This window comes from Vanessa tameamea, chromosome 4 (genome assembly GCF_037043105.1).
Source record: "Vanessa tameamea isolate UH-Manoa-2023 chromosome 4, ilVanTame1 primary haplotype, whole genome shotgun sequence".
Taxonomy (NCBI): Eukaryota; Metazoa; Arthropoda; class Insecta; order Lepidoptera; family Nymphalidae; genus Vanessa; species Vanessa tameamea.
The window spans coordinates 3,186,963-3,214,233 of record NC_087312.1 but is presented as its reverse complement, the minus strand read 5'-3'; the positions used below and the strand labels follow the sequence as shown (position 1 = coordinate 3,214,233).

General features: G+C 36.3%; 1 protein-coding gene across 1 annotated transcript in view; it reads right to left on the bottom strand.

Moving 5' to 3' along the window:
- Nucleotides 1-23,715, bottom strand: part of LOC113394409 (tribbles homolog 2-like) — a 32,498-nt gene extending 8,783 nt beyond the window's left edge. The window contains exons 1-3 of the mRNA XM_026631715.2: nucleotides 23,453-23,715; nucleotides 22,874-23,275; nucleotides 19,645-19,934 (exon numbers count right to left, since the gene is read on the bottom strand). Coding sequence (XP_026487500.1) covers nucleotides 19,645-19,934; nucleotides 22,874-23,176 — 593 coding nt within the window. The 5' untranslated portion in view covers nucleotides 23,177-23,275; nucleotides 23,453-23,715. The remainder of the gene's footprint in view (nucleotides 1-19,644; nucleotides 19,935-22,873; nucleotides 23,276-23,452) is intronic.
- Nucleotides 23,716-27,271: the final 3,556 nt, after the last annotated feature.

The following is a 27,271-nucleotide window of genomic DNA, read 5'->3' as shown; positions in this document are numbered from 1 at the left end:
TGCGATATCTAGTGTTTTTACAAAACAACTCAGCAGCTGCTATTGCGAATATTACATACATAACTGTCGTAATCCTTTTTGCTCGTAACACGTCATTCCTTGTTTTTTGTTCGCAGCGCGAACGCAAAGTTAGATGATTCTGATAACTTTCGCATCAGACGAATTTGCACTAAAGCAAACTGCGATAAGAATGAGAAAATTATATCTGTAACGTTATCAACAGCACTTATCACGTCGTTGATAATTTCTAAAGATATCAACCGTCAAACAAACGTTTATTTTAATAACATAAATTTCTAAATTAACATAATTACAAATAGTCATGTAGTTTTCAAGTACCGAGATGAATATCTCAGACCTCATTGAAACGGTGCAATTGTTTATTAAGCGCTGGAACAAGTACGTACGACCCCAATAACGTCGGCAAATCGCATCGATAAGACACGTAACCTCACTACTGCTACTGCAAATATAATCAAGCAATAATAATCGTATAACATACATTACCTCTTGATTAACAACACGTTTGCAAAAATTATTGTACACAGCTAGCTATGTAAAACGAAATCTATGAAGTTAAAAGTTTATTTCTATTTCAACCTTTGGAACTTTTACAACTACAACGGAGAACAGTAAAATCGGGGAATTACGTACTTTAAATAATACTACAGAAATTGTTATACTCATGTTCGAAGGGTGATTGAGTCCATTAAACAATTTGCTTTTGTAAATAAACTTGTTATCGCGATTCAAAACAAAATAAATACCGCGAAACGGAAACCCGTTTGTACTGTTAGCTCGCTGAAACGCGGAAACACAAGGACCAGGATCGAAACGAGTTCCTTTATTGGTTTTCTTTAAAATCAATCACTTAAACCCTGTTATCCATCATACCTTAACTGATAACGTCAACACGAAGAACCTCTTTAAAAATGCGACGTACTTGTGATGACGGATTTTTTCTGAATTTTAAAAACTAACTTTCTTTTAAAACGCACAACCCACTTTATCCGAGGTTTATTTCCAATAACAAGCGTAACGCTATGTCGATATGCGTGACGATGTATCTCGTCCCATTTTTATGAGTTTGTAATAGACGCTGTGACTAGGAATGTCTTTCGATCAAAACACGAAAGTTCATAGGCCTTCGTTGAAGAATTTCAAACACCGTACGGTTGTGTGAATCGAGAACGTGAATCGAATACAATTTGTTCGCGTGATATATATAGTGGGATTCTGAACAATGCCCTTTGCAATGCACAGATGGAGATAAGGGAATTTAATTTTGATAAGACTTGTATCGTATGACGAGGAATGCTGTTCGCTAACAGAGTATGTGGAACACGAAGCAGCGGTACTTTCTCGATTTGTACCGTTCGGCGAAATGATACGAACTGTCGATAGTGTGATAGCGAATCTCAATACTATCTATGACTATTTAAAATTTAATAACTGCGTAGTAATTTTTTATCGCTGTCATCTCATACGGTCAAGATGAGATCATAAAGGATCAACGCTCTACGCGGATACCAAAGCAACGATCGGCTCGATGATTTAAGGAGAGGCGGTCTTCGAACTCGGTCGTTCACCTCGCGATTATTTTTTTACTATACGCAGTGACGTAAGTTGGAAAGTGCGGAAATGGTAATTCTAAGAGGCAACAGATCGAGCCGTGTCTCATTATATCACAAACTCGGGCATCTCGCTGGCGGATGCACGGTGGGGAAGGGTCAGTGAACTTGCGAAACTTCACCTGTCATAGCCGAGGGGAGCGAAACAAAGAGAGCGATGCAACGAAGAAAGTGATAAAAGATTTAATTAAAGCAACCGATTACGTGGGCGAGCGATCACTAGATGAGGCGAAGAATGAGATTTTGAAATTAGAACCAGCGACGCACTTTGAATGCGATGGCGGCCCAGCGCTTGCACAAGCTCGCCTCGGAAGAGTGCGGGCAAAACGGCACATTGCGGTGATGCAATAAAGAAAGTGCGGAACTGAAGTAGATTTTCTAACGCGGTGAATGTACTCCATTATTAGCTGTATATCATTGGAGTCCGCAAAGGCTCTAGCGGCGCAGCGGCCGACGACCCCGCGCTCTCAGTCTCGTATATTTTGCACTCAGCTCTCGTATGATATAATACAGTCCGCGTAGAAAATTGCGAAGTGGAATCGACAGCACCTAGCAAGGGAGCTATGTTACCATTGCTGGTGTTACATCAAACTGCCGGGATCGCAACGAGCGGTTAGGTAACGTGTGTTGCCACACTCGTTTGTTGCAATTATAAGGCTGATGTAATGTGCGAATTGTGGAAAAAAAACAACGCCGATTCATAAAACGATAGGGTATGGCCTTAGAAATAGGTGAAAAACGTGTTTAACTGTGGATGTGTCAAGTTCAGCGTGTGCGAGAGACGGGCGCGGGTGCGGGCGCGGGCGCGGGCGGCGCGATGACAATGAATGGCAACCACCGCTGTACTTGACCCAGTATTCGGTCCGTCACGTCCGCTGCAACTGCCGACGGATAATACACATGGCACTAATTTCCAAATATTCCTCAAAGTTAAGTAACATTTGAATCTAATACAAAGCTAACGAATGTTAACAACGATAATGATACAGAACAACGACACAGACCATTCGATTGTAGACAGGCGTTTATATTTTCACATCGAATCTCATTAAACACTCGACTGCAACACAAAGGCTTATGACAGCTTTGACATTGGCGTATTGGCTCACTAGGCCACGGTAAAAAACATCTTTGGCACGAACGCGCGGCTACGTTTACGTCAAGCGAGGAATAGTTCGATAAGTGAGAGACACGTCAGTGCTATCTTTCATAATTGGTGATATCATTGTTTCTATATGTGCTAATTTATGTTGTTGAATGTTTATAGAATGAGTTAATTAAATTCAAGCCGTTACTTAAGCGTCTATATTATAATACTTTATTTATAAACATATCAGGTTGTACTTTAAAAGGTGTATCGTTAAGCCACGTAGCAGATGCACCTGCGTCGCTATTGTATTTAAAACGACAATTTTTCACTTGTAGTACGAATATCTTATTGCCTCAATTTTTAAAGGGCATATCATTTTTTTTTCGGTTTTAATAGTTTTATCATAAGTATTTGTCTTAGATACAATACATAAGTGACAAAATTAAAAAAAATAAACGGTTGCAGCGCTCGCGGCGTCCGGTGTCGGCGTGTAATAATCCAAGTGGGTTAAGGTTCCATCAAGGATTTATTGCGGCAAAACACCGCTCCAAAACCGAGTGCTTGTTACTGTAAGCTAACTGCACGGTTCGGTTCCGCTGCATTTGCCTTTTACACTTGGAACGATTATAGAGAACACAAAAATTTAATGGCGACGAGCCGTCTGCTAATGTTAAAGTATTATCAATGGGCCCCGATTTCTCTTTTGAAGACACCATTATGTTCATTTGGAACTGTCGCATTCCATTCACCTGTCTCCGACAATTACGAAAAGTAAACACAAAGGAGGAGATGTCCTTTGTTTAATTAGCGTCCAGCAAAACAAAAGTAATTCGATCGCTGGAGTCCTTTGTCCCGGTACTAATAGCTGAATACAATAGAACCGTTCTTTGAGATGCTTTTGAAACTTACGAGTACCGAAAATTGAGCGCAAAACAAACAGGTTAATAAGTTTCAAAACGATCCAGATGTATTACAAAAGCGGTAGCACACAACCGTTTGGCAACTACACGGCCGATTGTTTCACAACTCGCATCGCAGCGTCCGGACCACTCGATTAATTGTTTCTATCGTAAAACGTCGACCAGTCGATTCTTTTGTTTTACCTACAAAGCATATTGTCAACGCTCGAGAGTACTTCAATACAAATACGCTCCTATTCTAAATGTGCTAGAACTGTTTCATTGCCCAAGATTCTTGATAATTAATAACGATTTATTTACGAGTGCTATTAAAATATATTATAATGGTTGAACGAGTTTGAATTTTTGCAATGCAATCTGACCTCGAACGAATTATGTAAGAAATAGACCTCAGATATGTGAATAATTATCGTTTACTCCATTTCAATGAAATTTAGTTAAATTTGCAAATCGAATATTAATATTAATTATATATTTATTAATCACGTTTACCATGTATTTGTGAAATAACAGCTTGGTTAGAAATGTAAGCTCAATAAATAATAAGATAATTTTACATTTAATGAATTAAATTTATTTTCATAAAACATGTATAACAGCCGCGCCGCCAAAGGTACTCAGGACTGATGCAACTGAAATCTTGTGTAAGCAAATCAATAAACGTAGGACCTTCGACGCGACGACCTCAGATTTGTAATAATTAAATTTCATATTCGTTCATACACTTAAAGTATAGGAGAAATTAAAAATCATCATGATACATTGGCATTAACATAAGCGGCAGGAGTTATTCAGGAGCGCGCACGGGATTGATGCGATGCGCTGGCGGCGGCAGATGTTCGCGAACAATTGTTAAGGGAACAAAAGCAGGTAGATGCGTAGGACGTTACCGCGCCATGTGCTACGTGTCATTTTTTCAGTTGATAACATGTTTTAGACAAGAAACTAGAAAAAAATATTCCTAATCTGACCGAACAGATGGCCGGGCACATGTTCACACAAAAAAATATATATATATCACAGTCAGATTAAATTGTGGCTCGTTCGTATCGATTGGAAATTCAATTTTCACGCTATCGACGATGCTTTGTTTTGCTGTGTGACTACAGTAAATTAAATACAATGGTTTCCCTTTGTTACAAAAGAGAGAAACGAATTGAATCCCAGTTATCAAAATTAATAACAGCAAAAGCAATTTACTTTGATCGCGTAATATCCTGCTAGCGCATTTATTGAGCAGAATTTTCAATTGTTTTCCGTGCGAATGCGAGGAATAATTACAATCTGATACGTTTTTACCTATTATCTGTTTTTAGAGAACGAATCGTTCGTGATCTGCGCTTACTGAGAGTACGGTGATATAGGCTTTTAAAAAAATCGAGCTTTCAATAATACAAAGAAGAAACTATCGAAAAAAATGACAAATATTGACCTCGTAGCATATGTCGAAAGTCAAACTTTAAGACTGGTTATACGTGCATTTGAATAAACATTCGCTGCGCGATAATAACGGAATATTGTTGACCTTACGATCTATCGAATGTCGGGATTTCTATGCACCCAGATAGAGTTGTCATCTCACGAGCAAACAGGACATAAGATTGTCCTCTGTTAATCATATCAACCAAGACACTTTTTAATTATTCAATGTTATCGCTAACTTTTGTACGACGAAATGAAAATTAATTTAAGAAGTATACGAAGTAATTAAATCGATTATATAATTAACTGAAAATTCCAGAGTATGTTGACTATAAAGCCCTTTATGAAACAGATTTACGATCGACTCTGAACTTGTTCATAAAACGAATTATAAGACACCTCGTGCTATAAAATATCTGCTTTAATACGAGATGGCAGTTAAACGACAATAGTCACTTATTTAATGTGTCCTCAGAATGCGAATTTTGAACACGTGCGTTTCGCAGGTAGACATCGCATGTGCATCTCATTGTGTCTTGAGAATAGGTGTTTTTCTTGGTCGTGAAAAGGATTTCTTTGCACAATGGACGATTCTATTCTATCGCGTCATCATCGAATTGATAAAGAGCCCGAAAAATACATCAAGCGTAGAAGCGTATACAATGCCCTGTTTGTTTTCTCGAACATCTGGTGAAGCTACCTTTAGAATTGGCAAGTTTGAGAAACATACCGCATTGTCGTCGCTCAGGTAATCTTTAAAAGATTAACCCGATACGAATTTCATGGATTCGAGTAAAAACACCTTGACTTCTATTTTTTTTGTCCGTCGTATATATCGAACATTTTTTTTTTATATTAATGATTCGTAAGAATCACTTAGTTGCAGCATAAATCGACCTTAAGTCGTTATCTGAGTGATAAGAAAGATTGTCTGACCTTTAAATGTTGACTAGGTGTCTCTGACAATACGTGATAAGACAAGACCAATGACCGTGTTGAGATACTGGATACAAATTATTTGTACTATTAAAACCATTTCTCTGATAATATAATACCCATGGTGTGATTATGGCAACTAATTGGAGATGATCACTGTTATTATTTACAGCCTGATGGCCAAAAGCAATTTGGACAAGGCGCCTCTATTTTCTCATTTCACAAATCCTCTTTTTTGACTTTTTGGACAACACTAATCATTTAGGAAGGAGTCCAGTTCATCTGGTCATCCTTTAAGAGAAGGTTTCGAGCTAATTACACTACGCTGCTCCAGACACATGCGTATGTCCTCGCGACGTTTTCCTTTACCGTCGAGCACGACATGAATTATAAACACAAATTAACAAATGGACATTTAGTGGTGTTTGAACCCGTAATCATCATTTAATATATACAAGTTCTAACCACTGAGTCATCATCAAAAAATCATCAACATGTTACTCAACGATTTGAAAATCAACAAACTTCGAAAGTTTATAATGTAAATATTGAATTATATGCCCTTATTAAATTACTCTAACATTACCGTTCCGGAGGTTTTAGAATTTTTACCTTTGTCTCAAGTGTTCTGAAGGGCCGGATGTAACGGGACCGGGTACATAATTAAATAGAACGGCACAATAACGCAACAAACAGCTGATTATGAAGTATCATTGTAAATGACGTTAATATAGTACTCTGTTGGGATTCAATAATTACGTACACTTAAATTTCAATATTAGAGAGAGAGAGAGAGAGAGAGAGAGAGAGGGAGAGAGAGAGAGAGGGAGAGAGAGGGAGAGAGAGAGGAGGGAGAGAGTATATATGGTATAATAATTTTAATTTTAAAATATCCGATATAAGTAGGTATGATCTATAAAGTCGTTCGCAGACGCGTGCTCTGTTGTGTCAACTTTGCAAATTGATTGATAATCAAAATTCAGTCACGTAGATTGCTTTCGATACAATAAAGTGCACGTAGTACATGAATATCTATCTTCATTTTCGAGAATTAAACGCATGCAAAACTATACTCGCATCCTACCAGACATACTACAATTTTAAAGTCTGATATGATGACGTCATGATCTCAGACGCGTTGATTTAATTCCGTCAGTGTTTTTAACTTCACGGATGTTCCAGAGTATTCGTTAACAACTTCTGAGACTTGATTCTCTCCGATTTTTCCTTAATAATTACCTAAGCGGTTTTATTTGTAAAAACCTACAGATTAGCTGAAGCAATAAACGTTAAATTTGAATTGGAACGTTTGTATGTTCCTGGTTGAACAGGCAGCGCAAAGGCGGAAGAGCGGCGCTTGCGCAACTGACATTGAACCAGCGGACTACGCGGAGGCCACGCGCCGGATTCTCGTATATTTTTAATGATATTTTAATATAATCTTAATGATTTTTATATACAGAACCGGTCAGTTTTTCTTTCTGTTACGAGGAAAACAGTGAACACGTTACAAACAAATGAAATATTTTCCACTAACAGGATGCGATAAACTGCGCACTCGAATATTTAAGATGACGTCTTTATCAAACGAAAACATCCGCCGTTAAGATTTCCTTATCGAATTACATATAAAGTATATTTTTAACTATCGTAGAAACAATTTAACAATTGCTATGATATGATGATATAAAAAGCGGTAACCAGCGCGTTTTCAAGTGTTATTATAAAATTCAAATATAAGCCTGACTGAGTCGATCATTATTAATAATAACGTTTTGCATAAATCATTCCATACGCAAAGGTGTTACACATTGAAGAAACGTAAACGACTAATAAAAAATCGGAGTAGGTATTGAAGCCGCTATTAACGGTGGACTACACATCCCACTAGCATGTTACGAAGTCTATTTCTAGATAGTTACATAGCAAGCAATTACAATGCAGGAGAAAATTCTTCTTCTTTCTTCTTTCGGCTTCTGTTATATGAAAGTACATACATACGTAATTAACAACTTCTTGTTATAATTGAAACTGGAATTATCTGAGTCGATAGTCGAGAGAATTAATTGTACAGTCGGGCTATTCAATTAATTAATTAATTTCCATTTAGTATTACATTTTTGGACAATTAGTTCCTATAACTTATTTGATAAGCGATTAACACCTCACGCGGTTATCATATACGAAACATATTCCGATGCTTATGGTTCTAAAACAAAATCGTTCTAGTCTAATCATGTTACGTCATTTAATATTTTCGCAATACTAGTAGTGAATTACATCAGTTGCGGGACGAGTGTCACCTTCGTGATAAATATTACCATGACATAAATACGTAATATTGAAGGGAAATTGCACGCAAATAATGTCTTATCAGAGAAATGACTTCATTAGGAAAACTTCACTTCTATACCGCAAATACAATATAAGTAATGAGTATGTAGAATCATGAAAGGCCGTCATGTAATGATATACGAGTTTAATTTGGACGGATGTCTTTGTTCTTTAAAAATGTTACGAGGTTCGTTATATCTATTCGATAGAAGGGTATATTGTTTAAGTTATAAATCTAATATGTCGATATGATATGGTATCAATAACGTCCGGTATCACTTCGTAAGCGCGTCCTTGGTCACGGGCGGCTCACGGCTACCGGCTGACCGTAACGCTTCCGCATCTAACTTACGTCACAACACGAGATCTCTCATTTTTTTAGATATTATTGTTCTTTAGAAATGCTGTAAAATTCCGGGTGAGTAGAATATAATCAACTCAACTCAAGACTTGGATTTACGACACCTAGCCGTCTCGTCAATCCGCTATATGCTTTAACCAACTGTAGTATGATTTATGATGATTTAGTATCAATGCCGTGAGTCTAGTCAATGTCCTTGGTCAGGGGCAACTCATGGCTACCGATCAGCGACGCGACGCGACTGACCGTAACAGCTTCCGTATCCCAGTTACGTCACAAATGAAGCACGTGTTCTGTTAAACTATTCTGTAGTTTATTTTTTTAATGTATTTTGCAGTAAAAATATAAGTAATTTAATTACATTATATAAAAATAATTATCGTCGTTTATGTAAGAACAGAACCTGCCCTTCAAAACGTAATTCATCGATCCGGTCGAAGAAAATAAGCAATTGCGTCACAACCCGCGGGAAATTTCTCCGTGACGTCAGTCGCGTGTTAGGCTCAACAAGCCCTCGCATATGCGTGGGTGGAATGCGTCAAAATCGTAGAGCCATTTCAGTAGGCGTCGCTTCACGGAGATCGAAACAATTCCACTCGTAGAATTTATACGGCTTCATTATAACACAGTATGATATTATTGCCCTTAGTGTCAAAATGTTAATTGAATTTGAGTACAACTGTACTAAGCGAACATTCTTATAGAGTTACATCAGCGTCGCGAATTAAACGCCTTCATTACAACTGCGCAAATGATTGGAAAACTGTTCAAATAAATGTTATTCGCTAAAAGACAAGAGAGTAACGTACGATGAATTGTTTTACTAATGACGTGAGACATCAGATATAGCCATATTTGTGTCTTCGAATATGCGACGCCACGATGATTTCATTCCTTCAATGTTGTCGACATGTCGACACGATGATAAAGAAACGCCCGATATGATTTTTTTTTAAATGATTAGTGCCTAACTAAACAAACACTAATAGATGTACCTACTGTCTACTAACAGTCCCTGCATTCTGAAATATAATGGTCTAGCTTTATTTTTGTATTTAGCTATGTGTACTAAATAAAGAAATATAGGCAAATGTATTCAAAGTATATTTAACTTAAAACCTTAGTCATGAATCGTTTAAAAAAAAAAATACAAACCTAAAACGCAGAGCGGCGTAATAGTTCTATTATTGCCAGAAAAGAAAATAGCGCTCCACTCCGATTTAATTTTTTTACTAACTATTTGCTAAGTGGGTTTATAGAATCTAAATATTATTATTAATATAGCAATTGGGTATTGATTTGCTAACGAATAAAGGTCGAATGTATCATTATTGATTGGTATTGTTCAATGCGTGTCAATCAATCGAATTATAGTGTCAATTTAGTAATAATACAAGTGCATGCGAGATATTGTCGCGGTCGATTACGCAAGGTGTGACCGCGAACAGAGGTCGTATACGTTCTCATATTTATAATACGTATTCTTCAATCTCGAATGCGAGGCCGAAACCACGAAAAGAGTACGATTTCGCAACGAAACGTATTTCAATGTCATTGTAAACGTTACCGACGTCGGCTCGCGGTTTTTGAAACATTAGATTATACGAGTACACTTAACACTCACGATTTATATGTTCGATGTTATAACCTATTCGGGTGAGTCATTTAAAAGAGATACCTAACTTACCGGTTCATTATTTTTACTGAAATAAAAATAAGAAAATTAGAATTTTTTTTTGTCTGAATATTAGAGCAAAATTTACTCCGTTTTGCTACAATATTACTATTGAGAGATTTTCTAAGAAAATCCAAACCAAAGCAAATAAATATTCGCGTTTTCTGAATTCCTTGCAACAAAGGTTGTTAGTGCACTGAGCTCGTATTTTGCAGGAAACAGAATAAGAAGTGTGCAGCTATAAATTAGTTGTTTATTAACATTGGAATACGTGCAAGGGGATTTAGATCATATAGCTTCGCACTACGATACAAATTAGCTTAACCGAATTCGTGTAGGTTTGACAGTTGAAAATATTGCCAGGCCATGAAACAGCTAGACTGGAATCAGAACCGGTCTAGAACATAGGTAGCCGGCTGCAATTAAAGAAGCGAGCTTTCCGAGTTATCTATAACATTCACTGTATAATTATTTGTATTTAATCGAACTGCATATTTATTTTGAATTTCTCGTAACATATAAAAAACAACCCATACGTAATTTACCTCTCATTAGTAATCGACAGTAAATTACCATTCGTATATAATAATACTATAGTTATTAGATCAATTATAAAACCTATTGAAATTGTTTAATTAAAAAGAAAGAAATTGCTTAGCAGTTTCTTTTACAAATTTGTAATTAAAACTGTTCTTTCGAATGGTTTGACGTATCTTTCATTCAGTTATTCGGTCACGTGAATTGTTTTGGCAAGTTTAGTGTTGTGTTGTAATGTTGGCAGGCCGTGCGTCATTTCCTCTTGCTGACCGTGAACCGATGTTACGTCACGCGAGATTAGGATGCGCCTACGCTACCAAACTAAATGACGCTCGTCTTTGTCCCCCATATATTTTGAAAATGACTATTCCCGTTACATTTAACCACGACGTTCAATTGGTCAAATGATGTTTCTTTCAAAGTTTTCGTCATACCCCTCTACAACATAAGGTTCGTAATACTTTTTGGAATTAGGCAGATGACATCATTCTAATTAGTCCCTTTGTTTATCAGAGGTAATTTCCAGTAACACGGATACTGTAAATACCCTAATCATTTAGTACACTGTTTAAACGGAAAAACTTTTCCAAGATAATTTAGTTCTTTTTTCAAATAAATAAATGTTACGCGTGCAATTGCGCTGATAGCATTTGATCTAGATAATTTAGGTATATATTGAGGATTCCTGTTGTTAAAATAATATTTATCATGAAATATGTTTTAATTTCTAACAATAAAATTTATGTACACGTAACATTTTGAAACTTTAACATTATTGGATATGTAAGATATTTAGTAAAACCGACGCAATGACATTTGTTTTCCTTATTTCGTTTTATTTTTCAATCAAAAATAGAAACTGTGAACTCGAGTTTCGGTAAAACAAATGATGGTAAGTGGATTCAATATCAAGGTTAGAAGTAAAAAGTCAATTGTGTACTAATACAGGAAGTTCTTTATAGGGCAGACGCCGTGACTCGATTAGCAATAAATGTGCATTATGGTTCATTGTTAAGACGCAGACGTGAGCTATTACAGGTAATGTCTAACTCATTACTAATCGAAGACAGGCGCCAACAAACAATGCAATTGAAGATAAAATTCAATAGTTAAGTACACAAAACTATTTAGTCACTTAAAATGGCTAAGAATACACTAAAGCGGTCAAAGATAAATTAGACAAACACGTTTGAGGAAAACGATGGTCTAATTGATTATACAAAAACATTGCGATAATTTATACGATTACTAAATTTTAATCTTAAAAACGAGTAGCAATATTATATGAAACGCAATACATAAAAAGTGAAGTTCATGCAGCAGACGCAGACGTCAAGTATTTTTAGTGACGACGCATCGGGTTTGAAGGGTTAATCGCAATTCTGGCCATTCGCAGACCGGTTGTATTTTGTTTTTTTCGACGCCAGACTCGAGGTAAACGCTCTACACACAGGGAAATTGGCTGCCTTCTATTTCATTTAGTCCTGTTATTGGTAGGGATTTGATGTTCTCTTTTATTTAACATTTGGCATATAGGTACACATACTATTTGTGTAGTTTAAATATTTTGTATTCCATTTGAAAGCATGTTTGTTATTACTTTAATCACCCCCTAAACAAAAGAAGGCATCATAATGTCGAATTTCGGAATATTTAAAGGACTTTATTTAATATGGGATTATATTTGGCTACCGCCTACGTAGAAAATATTTTCCGAGCCAAATGTATCGCGTAGGTGGAAAAGTCGCATATTATTTACTCGAATGAAAATAAGGACGACCGAAATTGCTTACGCCTCCGTCTGTGGCTGATCCCAAAAGAATTCTTATTTTATTCGTCTGCTTAACGTTAAATGTTGTCGTACAAGTATATCTTCTTGGCAACCACTGTTTTTATCTCAAAATTCATTTAAATAAAGTTTAATTAAAATCGTCATTACATTTCGAGCTTCATCTCACCGAGGATGGATAACATGTGTTGTTGAACTTAAAGATAAATCGGTTACTTTACTACCAAAGAGCTCAAAGGTTTACGGCATTCAGTAGCAGGGACGACCCCTACTAATAAAAACATATGAACGTTCTCGTTTCGTATACTTTCTAATAATTTCTTTTGAATTTTGTGTACCTTGTGCTATACTTCGTTACGTTTAATGAAAAACTGTAATGAAGTTGAATATTTCTATTGCAGTTTTTGTGCGCAAAATAAACGGCGCAGAGCGAGTTAGGTTTTTTTTTTGCTCGTTGTTTACACACGACTCTGGTTTTTGTTTCAGAAATGTGAGAAGTTTTGCTCTAAAAGCTGGCAATTAGGGCACTTTTAAATTACTAGAACTAATACTTAGCACGTAGGGGCATTGCATAGTATGTTATTATTGTAAAATGCCATTGTAATTTTATAATTAAAACTAAACATAGGTATTATATACGTCACTAGTACTATTCTTAGCGACTGACATTATGTGCCTACGTGATCCATGTCACTATTTGTGGCTCAGGTATTTTAGAGGGTGAAAAGATATTTTAAAACAATATCAAGGGGAACTACAAATAGCTGAGGGTGGTGACCTGTTAGAGGCATCTATGATTCATCTCGAACCCTCTGTTATCGCCCTTCGGTTTTTATACCATCCCTCCTGATGACGTCACCAAATGTAATGACGCATTCGTTCCCTCGAACGACATTCATCACGATCCTGTCATACCCTGATTCATTGTTACATTGTTTCTTTGAAAGCACGAGTTTTATTTTTACCGGAGACCGCAGGGTTAAATGATATTTTGAAGTTTCTTTTGTATTGTGCAAAGAACGTTATGCGTAACTCGGAGGCAGATTCTTGGGTAATTTTGCTGAAATTACTTGGCAAGTTGCTTACGAGTTTGTTGTTTGTGAGTTTATTTTTGGACATTAGGAATATTTTGGATTATTTTTATTCTTTGTAATATGAATCGAAATAAAATTTGTCTTATATAACTGAGGACTTGTGAAATCGAATAACACGAACAAAAATAATTATTTAACTTTGTTACGCTAGATGAGTTTCAGCGGTCAGCGACCTTAGCGACGCGGATATGCAGCCGCGGGTGTGAGCTTGCGTTAGAGTGGAACAAAAATATAGGAAAAATAAATCAGACGGCGTAAAGCTAGATTCTCGTTACTAGGGAGTGAAGAGTTCGTATACCAATTCGTATGGAACGAAATGGAACGGTGTTATATAAAAGTTATCGTAAAGAAATGGTAGACGCGTGTCTTGGCAGTGAGCGAGTCGTCCACTTTAGGCGTTCCTTGGTTATCGATGAGCGCTCGAGTGAGACGGTGTTCTGAGGGCGTAGTAAAAACCAAACTCGTCCCCAAGTAATTGTTGGCACGTGCATATTTTTTGTTTGGGTCAATGTGAATGCACTCATCCTTTAAAAGTTTAGGGTCGATCACGTGCGGCAACGTTTTTGCAAACTTATTTTATGGGGGTTTAACTATTGCTCTCTGTTGCAGAGGCTAAGCCAACAAACACTGTTCAACGTTCAGTGTGTATACCAAATAAATGATGAGTCACCAGTCCGATAAATTGATCTGTTTTTACATTTTGTTCTGTAGAATTATAAATGTGATGTTTCATAATCAAATTTAATTATATGCAGTCTAGGGTTGATTTCAATTTGATAAAAATTTAGTTGATCTGAATACCAGTGGTACAGACAAGGTAAACGGAGCGTGTCACAATGTACGGGCGGCGTATCGGCGGATAAGTGTGAAGTTACGCAAATCCGCAGATATGTAGCCGTGCGCAGGCGCGCCGCACAACGCTTGCACAAGGTTTCGCAGACCTTTGTTTTACGCAACCAGATCGATTTAATAGTTAGCCGTTTTATTATTTGAACAAATACATAATCAGAAAAGAATAATAACAAAATGTTTTCGCTTTACATTTACAATACTATAGGAGTCTTCGAAAAAAAAAATCGCTACGACCGGAACTACCCATGCACAATACCCTGCATTTCCGTCTCTGTCCAGCAGGTGGTTGAAATCTTAACCTTTTAAATATACGTAAAAAGTGTTCTTTTGTACATGAGATACAATGATGTCCGGCAATTTATTTCTCAGAATGACGCTCGCATTGTGTTTTGAGTAGTAAGTAGAGGTGATGGTTGCTCGAGATCAATGCACTATGTCCACGTCCGGTAGCCGCGTCCGGTGTTTTCGTATCACCAAAAAAGGTGCGAACATGCGTTATTTATAGTAATGACGAACACTCCGTCGTCCTCGTCCGACTCATTTATTTACGGAATGAGGAGAGGTGTAGGTGTTCGTATAATAAAAAAAATCATTTCTGGCTGATTCAATCGTAAAGATGCGTCGAGTTGATTGTTCCTCTACGATCGAATGACGTATCAACATGCATTTTATTGTTTTCCAAATGAGTTCAATCGTTTGTTCCGCACGAGCAAAGAGGCGGCGTAGCGTCGACGCCAGCGACATTGGCACAGTTGTTCACGACCTCAGCAGCCGCAAGTCGACCGAGGCCACAAACAAACGCCCCAAAACGAATAACATAAACGTCTGAATTCCGGCACGCCTGAATCATGTCGTACAAAAGTAAACTAGAAGCGTAATCGCATCAATAAACTACAACTCGAATCGCATGGACGTTGGCGCCGCGCCGGGTGCCAATAGAAATTACGCTGTTCAATATTTCGTCCCGAAACGTTACCAAGGGTCGATTATGCAATTTAAACAATACCTTCTGCGTCTCGTTGAAGTTATACAACTGTTGAAACCGAAAGACGTACGGATACGGGCGTTTTGCCGCGCGCCCGGTATTATGCAAATACATCGCTGTAACATAGCGGTGTCTTACACCACGATACTTTGGCAACACGGTTTCAAAATGTTTTCAAAACAGTCAATGTGGGTGCAGGCAGGCAGGTAAGCGTTGCCAGATATCGGCTGCGGCCTCGGGCATAGTTTTAAATTCGATTTTGATGCTGTTAGTTCTATGAAATGGCAACCGGGTGTTTCTCGTTTAATTAAATAAATATATTGCAAAGTAGGTTTTGATTTTGATGGAAATATAGTACAGGCGGTGGCCGGGCCGGTATGCGACGCATCGGCGTCTGCCGGGTCTATCGCGAACCAATTTGGCACATCCGCTAGAGAGTGCCAGCGCAGCCACCGCCATAAATATCTCGTCCCGTTAGCGCCGCAGACACGCCAATATAATTTCGCGACATGAAAACAGACACACTCAGATAATTATTTATAGATGGTGTGTTACGAAGGGGAATATCGTTTTTATATGATAAATTCCTGCTACGCGGCGTTATAAAGTATGTATCAAGTTGCGTAATCAAAAGCCCTATATCGTGAACTCGTCATTGTTTGCGATGTATGTGATCATCCGATCCGGCTCCTAAACACCGCGTTACGCAAAAAACCTCGAGTTTTGTTTTGTTACCTGGAACGTTTCGCTGTGGTATTATTATTTTGGCGTGGAGTAGGCGGGATGGGCTCGAACAATACGCCGAGGACAATATTTTATACCTGAGATTGTTTACAAAGGTTTCGTTGTGTTTACCAGCGACTGAGAGTCACGGGCTCCGTCTTGTCTGGTATTTTGTAACATTTATATAATATGTATACTCATAGAAAAAATAAAACTTAATTTTCTCCTCAACGCTTATGTAATTAAGGCCCAAAGAAAATGTATTTTCTGTTGTTATTTCATATCAGTATATAATTTTTATTCCTTTGATTCATCTAGTAAAAAATTGAAATTAAATTTATCTACCTACTTTGTAGTGTAAAAAACACGAGGTACCCTAAAATATTTTCAACGTTTTAAAAAATGCAACATAATATTGTGTTCTTAAATATGATTATCTGAAAGGTTTGAATCGAACTACCTGCGTTGTCACTTCAAATCGATCTGATGAACATACTCGGCCGGATGCTATTGATTGATACTTCCTTTAAGATTATTCATTTGTGTCTTCTGTTGCATTGGAATTGTTTGTACTATTTCCTGAATGAAAGTATACGTTTGCAAAGCGACATGAATTCGGTTCAATAGAGATAGATTTAATCATTTAATATAAAGAATCATATTATTCATCATCGTGTAATTATCTCATTAAATATTCTTGTTTGAAGCTCTATAGAAGTGCTCGTAGCGCGAGAAAAATAATTTAAACCACTCTCAAAGGATGAGAAAACTACTAACTTGGATCGTAAAAATCTACTTCAAAACATCAAAGAAACGCGGAATCAATATTAATGTTCTTATTTACCTTTGAGACGGTGCGAAATTGCGGGATATCACGGCGTGGAGTCCGCCGGATGACTCGAATTTATAATCAGGGTTGCTTTTATATGCGAGACGTGAGAACGGAGGTCGAAGGGCGGGTCACTTGCTCGTATTGCACCTTCCAAATCAGACATGTGACCATTCTCACGATTGTAAAGAATGCTTAAAATATAAGCTTGACCAGCGCGGCATGTGCACAATCATTAGAATTTATTAGGGGTACACAAGGTCAGCTGCCAGTATGCAAATGTTATTTGACCGGCTGTTTAATCAGATGACAAAAAAAATCTCTGGGAAAGTTAGACACACGCCCATTAACGGGAGATGACTTTGGGTCAAGATCCTGTCATACAGCTGGCTACCTGACATGGAGCGGTCCGTTAATATCTTAAAAACAAAAAACTTACATTTCCTTTCTGAAATGACACATGGCAGAACTGGACTCGCATCCGCAGTGTCGTTCATCCACATTGTTAACGGTTAACTATAAGCTATATTCTTAGAAAACATAAGAAAAGATATCGCAATGTTACATTAATGAACGCATACTCGAACCGTATATTTTAATAAAAGATTTCATAAAGAAACTGCCTATTTATCTTTTTCTCATTTTAGGATTCAGACTTTTCGTGTAATAACCAAATGCAAAACATTCCCGCTTTGAGTAGTAACTTTGAAAAGGCTTCTCAAGTCACGGTGTACTTGGCTCTGCGGCTCTGCTATTACGTAAAAGGTGAAGCAAAAGTTTTTACATTTGAGCCACGGTACCGTTTCGCATCGTGAAACGACGCTTTTGACAACGTTCGCTTTGATGATACTCCGCTGAAGGGTATTAAATTTTACCTTTTTTAATGTCTGTCCACTCAAAAGCGGACTAAGTTAATACTGTTGCGTAAATATAGACACGGGCGGGATTACGTTACGTTAGGCAGTAGTGGCTTTTATTTCATGCCATTTCTGCTTATAATTTACGCCAAGGACAAATTTAAACTCGTTTGACGAATGTCATTCGGGACAAAATAAAATAGCTACAGGTCAAAGAAACCATTTTCTGTCAGACTTAATTTTGTGGAGGCGTAATGAAAATTGTTTCGGTCGGGATATCAAGGAGAGCTCAATGTACACAAGGTGGGTTGTTGTCCCTGTCGTGGGAGTGAACTCTAAGTAAGTGTGAATTAGGGTGAACAAATAAATCTCGTCAAAACTCTATCACAATATTCATTACAAATGAAGATTGGATTTGTTATCAAATAAAAGATCTTCTAAGAACTACAATACAAGGGTTGGTATGCGGGACAGGTGAATGATGGTGCCTTCTTATAAGTCTAAAGGAATGCAATAGTGGAGGGGTGCATAAAATAAATTTTTGTTATATTTTATTAGGGAGTTTGTTTGGATCAGGTGATTGAATAAGGGTGGCAGGTACGCGTCTGACTAAATCATGGGGGTCGTTTGGTGCGTGAGGTGCGCGGGCGCAGCGCCGCCGCTCACCCTTGACCCGATTGTATTGTACGCAGCAATGACACCGTTCGCCTTGAGTCGCTAGCATTGCCGGAGATATTCGCAACAATGGAGGCCAGATAACGTTTCAAAAGTCGAAAATCCGCCGGTTCCTACCGGTTGCTTGTAATTAATAAAGCCGTTGAGTAATTATTTGTAATATTTTCGCCTTTACTGCAATTCTTGTTCAATATGCTGTATATATATTTATTGAACCGTCATGTTTTTTTTATAAAGCATAGTAAGGGATATGTGGTAGGTTCTTTATCAAAATTATGTCTAAATTGTCGTAATATATTACTTGATAACGGTTTATCGTGTTCTTACACGACGCTATCGAACACAAAGGAAATGACGAACTTCTCCATACATGCATCGTTTCCGTTTCCGACGTTTTTGTGACTTTGGAACACTTTTTCTCACGGGCGTCTTCATAGTGGGCGGAGTGAAAAAAAGTGCAATTGATTGATACGGTATTTGTTACATGTTTTTTTGTAGCATCAGCTGCATTCGTTGCCTTATAAAGTACCCGAATTCTGGTAACATTGTCAATACAAATTACACAAGGTAAACGCTTTTCGATTGCGAGCTAGAGATATCGTCAGTAGGGGACCATTGCGTCAGTTATTTGAAACTGGCAAAATTTAGCACACGGCAATCCAAACGGCTGACTGTGTTGTACTGCGATAATGTCGTATTTCAAGCGATTGCAATTTATACTAGACAAGATTTCTCTACATTAAATCAAGTCCTTGCGAAAACATAACATTAAGTTAAGAAACCATCAATGGTCTATTCGAAGAGCGTAATATTGTATGTTTGTCTAAATACCATAAGATCATTTTAATGGATGTTTTCACAGTGATTATCATTGCTAAATCAATAGAATTTTAGTTATTAATATAATCTTGCTAGGTCATAAAAAATAACTAACCTTTGAGGATCAGCAAAGACGAATTTCCTCAACTTGAGGTCTCGTAAGACGATTCCTTGTTCGTGACACGCCGCAACAGTTTCCGCCATTTGCCTGAACAGCCTCCGAGCTTCGTGTTCCCTTAGCCTTTTCCTCGCCCGCACATAGGAATGGAGATCGGAGTGCGATCTTGGAAATATAAGATACACCCTTTTATCCCCAACCAGGACTTCGTGAATAGGGTTTACATGTGGGTGACCGTCGAGGCGGTAGTGCGCTTGGAGGAGGCTACTGCAGTCTCTTGATACCACCTAGAATAGAACGTTTTATAAATATATTTTTCATCATCCATGCAAGCAATATTATAACACTTCCTTGTAGATGAACGACGCTGAAGGGCAATATTCTCTGTGAACTTGTAAAACTTGATTTAAACCTAGATAAATATTACCCTTGCTAGACCAGTTTACTTGGTATATCTAAACTGATTCTATTCCTATTCATTACACTATCAACAAGTACGATAGGGTTTACGATTAGCTATACGTGCCCCGTCTAAAAGATTACTTATGTAGCAGCGTTTCAAAGATCTCTTTTATAAATGACTAGTTCTGAAGTGAATAAAGATACCTACAGGTCTATATAAATAGATTGACCCTTTGCGAATAAATGGCGAACGTGATTACAAACGGAATGCTTGGTTGACGACAGATGTTTCTTTAGAAATCCGCTATTCTTTCGAATACGTTGAAGCTATTGTAAATAGAGAATTTATTTTAATTATTATCGTTATTATAAATGGTATCGTAGTTATTCTAAATAAACGTTTGGAGTATTTATTTTCGAACTCAAACGAAATGTCAACGACATCGTGAACGCAAATACCAAATCAGATTTCCCGACTCACAATTGATGAATCACGTCGCGTGCGTAAGACCATTTCTTTTTACTCATACAGTATTAATAGAAATATGTATTTCAATTCGGTTCAGACGTATCGGCGCTTTATAGTTAAGCGCTAAATTTGGGCGTTGTACGTAAATAAAATGTTACACATTTGTCCAAATGTTTGCTAAAAAAGAATTGATAAGAATTCGCAATAGTTAAAGCGATAGATAATATTTGGCCCCAAAAGCGTTTACGGCAGCTAACCTACATAGCGCTATCAATATTTATTTAATCGCAAGGTGTTGCAAAATATTTACCTATAACTATCTATCTACATAATATAACTTCGGCACGTAGAGTTATTGACCAGCCTTTAAAATAGGTCGAGTCAATTTTTTTTATTCTGTTAGTTTTTAAAATCTGTAAATAATAAAAGAAAATTATGTTTTGAATTTGTATAAATATATGTAACGATATGAATATCATCAGTTTCATTATAGGTATTTATCTCTATCATTATAACTTCATACTCATTATGTTAGTTAAATAAATTTGACGTCACTTTATCTGTCGCTAATGTAATACCGTTTATGTTTCCTCAATCTTTATTAGCATTGTAGTTAAACCAGCAATGAACTTGTAACACTATTCTATTACGTGTTAACGGAATAACTAGTGGGGGGAGCTGTAAGAGGGGGCCCCGCTAGCCTCGCTATGACATTCGGTGATCGGTGCGTTATCAACTCGTCTATTTCACAATGTCAATGAGAAGGTCAAGCTTATTTTCGACGCGGCATCCACGGTTGATGTATACCGCTTCGTAAATTAATATATACAAACGTTTAATTTCGTCGAATTTCTACAATCTATTTGGGCTAGTGACATGTCCTACGTTACAATTTTAATACTGATCATCGTAATGTAGTACAAATGTGGCAGTTGTGGCAAGAGGCGATGTTGTAAATATACTCTGCGTTTAGCAACGATCACGTTGCCACACTTAACCTTGCCAAGTTCTCACGAGGGAAGTGCCTATTCTGTGCCTTGACAATACCTGTATAGGCCTTTGTTAGCACTGGAATTACTATGTATCCTGCGTTACCTAAATCGATGCCTACGTATATGTGAGGATGTTCGATATAACAAGTTTTTGAACTGGTTTCTATATAGAGTGGCGCTTGGACGATTCAAGCTAACGCGGAAAAGGCTAAGCGTACCAAAAATGAAATACATTCCATATTACATATTATACTACGCGATGGCAAAGTACTAAGCTCATGATTGATATCTCGGTAATCGCACCAATGTTGCGATTATTACATTTTGTTCGCTATGAAATTAACGTTATTGTTTGCGATATTGCGAAAGTCGACACATGACATTGTAAAAACGGCGATGCTATGGCCTACAAGTGCGATCGAGCAACGCGAGACCGTGACATATAAAGTTTGACATCGACGCTATTAACAAGAAAAAATATATACATTTACGACAGATAAGCTCGGATATCTGTGTGAAAATCAATTCTTATGTCAAAGGATTCAATTCTGCAATTAAATTAACTCAGTTTAAGTAACAATTGACTAATTGTTATGAAAGGGAAACACCATGTGGGCATACTATTGAGAACTGGGTTTATCTCAATGGGGTGTCTATCCCGTGGGATACTAGGAACCCTTTTCGATTGACTACTGGATTTACTTCTATGAAAATAAATTATATGATGAATAATGACGTGTTTAAAGGTTCACTTTGAGTGATTAAGATATTTATTTTCAGAGCTTGTCCCAGCAATGACTTAACTTAAGTGCATGACAAATTCATTTGTAAAAACAACATTAAGACTTACTTTACGTAATAATTTACGAGCAAGTCACAAATTAGCTAATTACCGAGTGGACTGGAGAGGTCGAGTAAAACAAGAGATTACACAGTGTATCAATCAAACAAAACTGCGCAACTTCTTTTGAAACCGGGTACAATTTCGACATGAGACGCGTTACGTATCCCGGTCGTGTCGTCTCGAATGCCATGATAAATCGTTATGCCTAAATGTCTTCACGAGAAACAAAGACAATGCGGACTTTTTGACGACCGTTTAAATTTGGAATAATGAATTCGTTTTTATATATTTTAATTAACTTTCTTTAAAAAAAATTGTATCTATGAATATCGTTTTATCGTATTATATTTTATATCATACTAGACTTGAGGATATAAACCAGAATTATTCTCTAGATATAGTTACTACAGACCTAAGTTAGCTTGAATGTGCTACAAATTTTGTATTGTGCAGGACTGAGACGCGGTCCAACAGGTTTTCGATTATAGTTTCAGTTATCGATATAGTATGGTCACTTACTTTGCAAACATATTCCTCTTGCGTGCGCACGTCCACACACCGACAAAGCGATGAGCCTTCGACTTGTTCCAGTAAGAGATACTTTTCAGCCACCAGGGCTGCTTGGAACTGGTGTTGGGGGGGCGCAGGGCTGGGCGGTGCTGGGCTCGATGGCGATGGAGCTGCTGACAAGCGGTCCGCAAGCGAAGGTGATTGCGCCCGCTCATCGGCTTTGCTGTGCTCTCCAGTAGCCGGCACGGGAACCGTCACTGCAGGCTTGCTCAGGCGCAACGGAAACAATAAGGAGGGGGATCCGGGATCCATCACTACACTATAACACTGTCACTGTCACAAATACACACTAATGTTCACAGAACACAAACACTTAAAACGAAGAAGGAACTATGATGAGATGATCATGATCTGCAAAAGAAATGCAATCCGATTAGACATTTCGCAGCACACAAGTAAAGTTTGCAAATTTATTGCATACGACATGGACTCTTACAAAATTTTAAACGAAACTATGAGACAATCGAGGATTTAGCAACGCGGTTTAGTAAGGGGAAATTGTAAAGTACCTACGAATATGGTACAAACCTTGAAATGATTCGCCCTGAGAGGATATCGTACCAAAATTTGTCTGTCCGTGGCGGCGAATCTCGCTTTATTAACACGGAATTACTAGAATTAAATTCGTGCAATTCGAACGCGTATAGACAGGCTAATATTTTGGGCCGGTGTCCGCTCGGGTTGAATTGAGACTAAACGAACACACGACCACCTCCCACTAACGCCATTGCGAGACTAACTTCGAGTTTTGTGACGAGGCTGACGCGGCGCTCGGACGGAGCCTCGGGCCGGCAACCGATCCAACGTCCAATGTCGACACACCGTCAGCTTGCGTAGTACGCGAGCATACGCCATGCGGTTCGTAGACGCAAAATGTACTGTGTTGTTGTCTCTTTTTAATATAATGGTATAAAGCCTCGTAGAACGAGATAGCATGATACCATTCATTTACGTTTGGCAATGCAATGATGTCAAATGTGTATACAGTTTCAATATTTTTCACAACAATAAATTAAACAACAGAAATAAGTACAGTATTTACAAAAATTGAAACTATTGCGAAAAAAATATATTTCAAGACTGAAATTTTAATGTGGTGGTTTTACTCGTATACATTAATTTAATTAGCCCACATTTAGAATCTGATCCTATGCGTCGTTTTTTTTAATTTAATTTGTAATATTGCATCAATTGCATCATTAAGTTGCAAAAATAACAATTAGTACTATTACAAAGCCGTTTAGTAATTGAAAAAAAAAACATACGTAATAGTTTTTATTTATAAAAAAATGTTTTGATTTACTCATTTGATTTAATCGGTTTAAAGTTTTACTCAATAAAAATAATTTGACCTACATAATATAAGAATATAAATATAAACCAGTCAGCAGAAGCTATAAAACAGGTATATTCGAAAGATAAGAACTGAAAACTATTAATTATTATAAATAATGTAATTTTTGAAACACGTTTATTTTTATTATATTTATTTGATTATGTAATAATAAATATGACTTACATTATAATAATTCATCTCCTTATTATATTACATTCAACTATTGTATTCAATGATGAATTATCATCTATGTACATAGGAACCTAAATAATTAATTACTATTAGATAACAGGATTTTTTTTTGTATAATATCACTATTAAAAATATGTTATTACAACTTAACTCCGTTATCTTGACAGGCTGACGCTATTATAGGTAGGGAGCAAAATGTCACAACGTAAAAATCGTGGTATTTTCTAATATATGTGAAGTACCTCGGTACATACCCTTCGGCTGCAATTGGGTTCTTTTTATATTTATACCTTGCGATTAAAAAGTCTATAGCATTTTTAATATATGTCCATAAGAATAAAGAGTTACGAGACTACTATTTTATAAAAGAAAGTAATACTAGGGTTGGCCCAGTGATCAGAGCTGGTGAATCTTATCTAATGATTGCGGGTTCAAACCCAAGCTCCAATGAATTCTCTGTTACTTTAAGTATCAGAAGATAATGATAAAAGCTCTATAGATCACTATTTTATTGAAGGACATCGATTTATTTATCTCGTCATAATTTTGTTACAGTTTCTAGGTATGCCATTTCGACTTCTAACTAATCTGACCAGCCTGTTGTGCGACAAGATCTAGTTCTATTCGACGAGATATAGTTGCCTTATTAATAATAAAACCTAAAAACGTATTTCGAAATACATAATATTGTGATTGTCAGCTGAATACTGTACTGTAAAAGTAGTCGTAACTACTGCGACCTTTATTAAATGTAATTGTAAGGCAATCGTATCTTATTCTTATGAAACTATTTCGATTATTGCTTCAATATAAATTTGATATGATGAGATCGAATTATTAAAGCCCAATGATCCGTCATGTTTTCGCACAAGTACAATAAATCATTACATACATATGTTTTAACGTATTGTGCAGGATGGTATAATCTTCAAACCTTTTACTTAACAGAAGAAAAAGTCTTTGCACTGTTCTGTGCAGTAGGTTTCACTGACATAGCTGATACCTTCAACTACAAATTAATATTACAGACATAGATTAAGGTTTATCGTAATAAAACTATTAAAATCTATGTCAAAAATGTTCTCGGCAATTATGAGTTAATAATTGAGTATACAACTACCGAAACCAGTTATTATATATGATTGAAATACTCTTTATATTGGTCTAGGTACGTATAAATAAATCAAGACTATATTTTTTAAACAACAAACTCCACGTAAACGTCTTCGCTTTTTTCGCATACCCATATAAGTATAAAATGTTTGTATAATATATTCGTTTCATTTAAAAACTGTATCATTGATTTACTAACAACGTAAAACACATTAACGCAAAGGGCGCACCGAAATTTCAACAAATAGGTAAATAAACAGGAAGTATACTTGTATGCACATAGAGGGGTTGAAACTTGAATGTAATTCACTTAGTATTTGACTTGATTTTAGTACACGATACTCCTGACCGGTATCCTGTCGAACTATCCTGTTTGAACTTGCTCTTAGCACGCCCGCATGTTATAACTTGTTACCTAAGGCAGAAGCCTGTAAACATTGTTCAGGACGAGTAAATACTGAGTTATAGTGTTTATTTATGTAATAAAATTATACTTCGAACGTGTTATTTTCAACCTAAAATGGGATACACAGTTCGAGAAAAAGTACCACGTGTGGGTTTTATATTATTTTAAACTTTTGATATAGAATATGGGATAGAAAAGAAGGAAATTAATGGGTAGATACTTGTTAAGATATTATTGTTGTTTGTGGTCGTCTAGAATAAATACTATAACATACCTATATTGTGAAACAAAATAAATAAATGTCTATCGGCGCCATTAATCTTTTTTTTTTCGAATAAGCTCATACACTCATACAAATGTGTCCTTCAGATTGTTAATGATCAATTAATATACATAATATTTTGAAATAAATGCTTCCTTACATAATATACGTATGTATATATTTTTAATTTAAGCTACTTTAGTAATAATTAATTAATTATAAAAATAGACTTATTACCGCGAATTGGCAATAAAATTTGGCAGAAAGCTTGTAATTCTTGAACCATTTTTTTTTATCTGTTAACTCAATCGTTTTACTAAAGAAACTATGGTTACATATTAATTCATTTTTTTATTTGGTAAAAAATTAATAGTCATTCATCCTCATGAATCAATAAAAAGCTGATTTATTTATTTCTTAGAAATATTGCTATTTATAAATGTCCTTTAAATTATTAATGACTAATTAATTAACGAAATGTTTTGAAATAAACGGTTACTCACATGAATATATGTAGGAATATATTTATAAAAAAATAATTTTAATCATTAGACATACAAATAGAAACCGCCAGTTACCAAAAAAATGTATAACCTATTTATCTAACTGCATAAAAAAATGTATTTTAATTTTAAAAATAAAAAAGTAATACCGTCATAATTAATTATTAAAGAAAAAACGAATTTTTCATTAAGTTTTCCATAGAAAATATCTTCTAAAATTGTTGATCATCATTAAAGACGATATTTAATCTCTACTTCAGTTTCAAAACAGTACCTAATTGTTTAATTGAAGTACCTTTCAACTTAGCGATACAAAAATACCTATTTAATATTATTATATAATTCCAGCAAATCTGTCATTGAACTTTATTTTGTAAAAATGTAATATAAATAAATATGTTTATTATATTGTCAAATATATTTTTAATCTGTGCAATTGTTAAAAAAATAAATATAAAAGAAATAACACAAAACTTACCCTTGCAAAGATACCGGTGTGACTGATCTATAAGACAGGCACAAATTCGTAAATTGA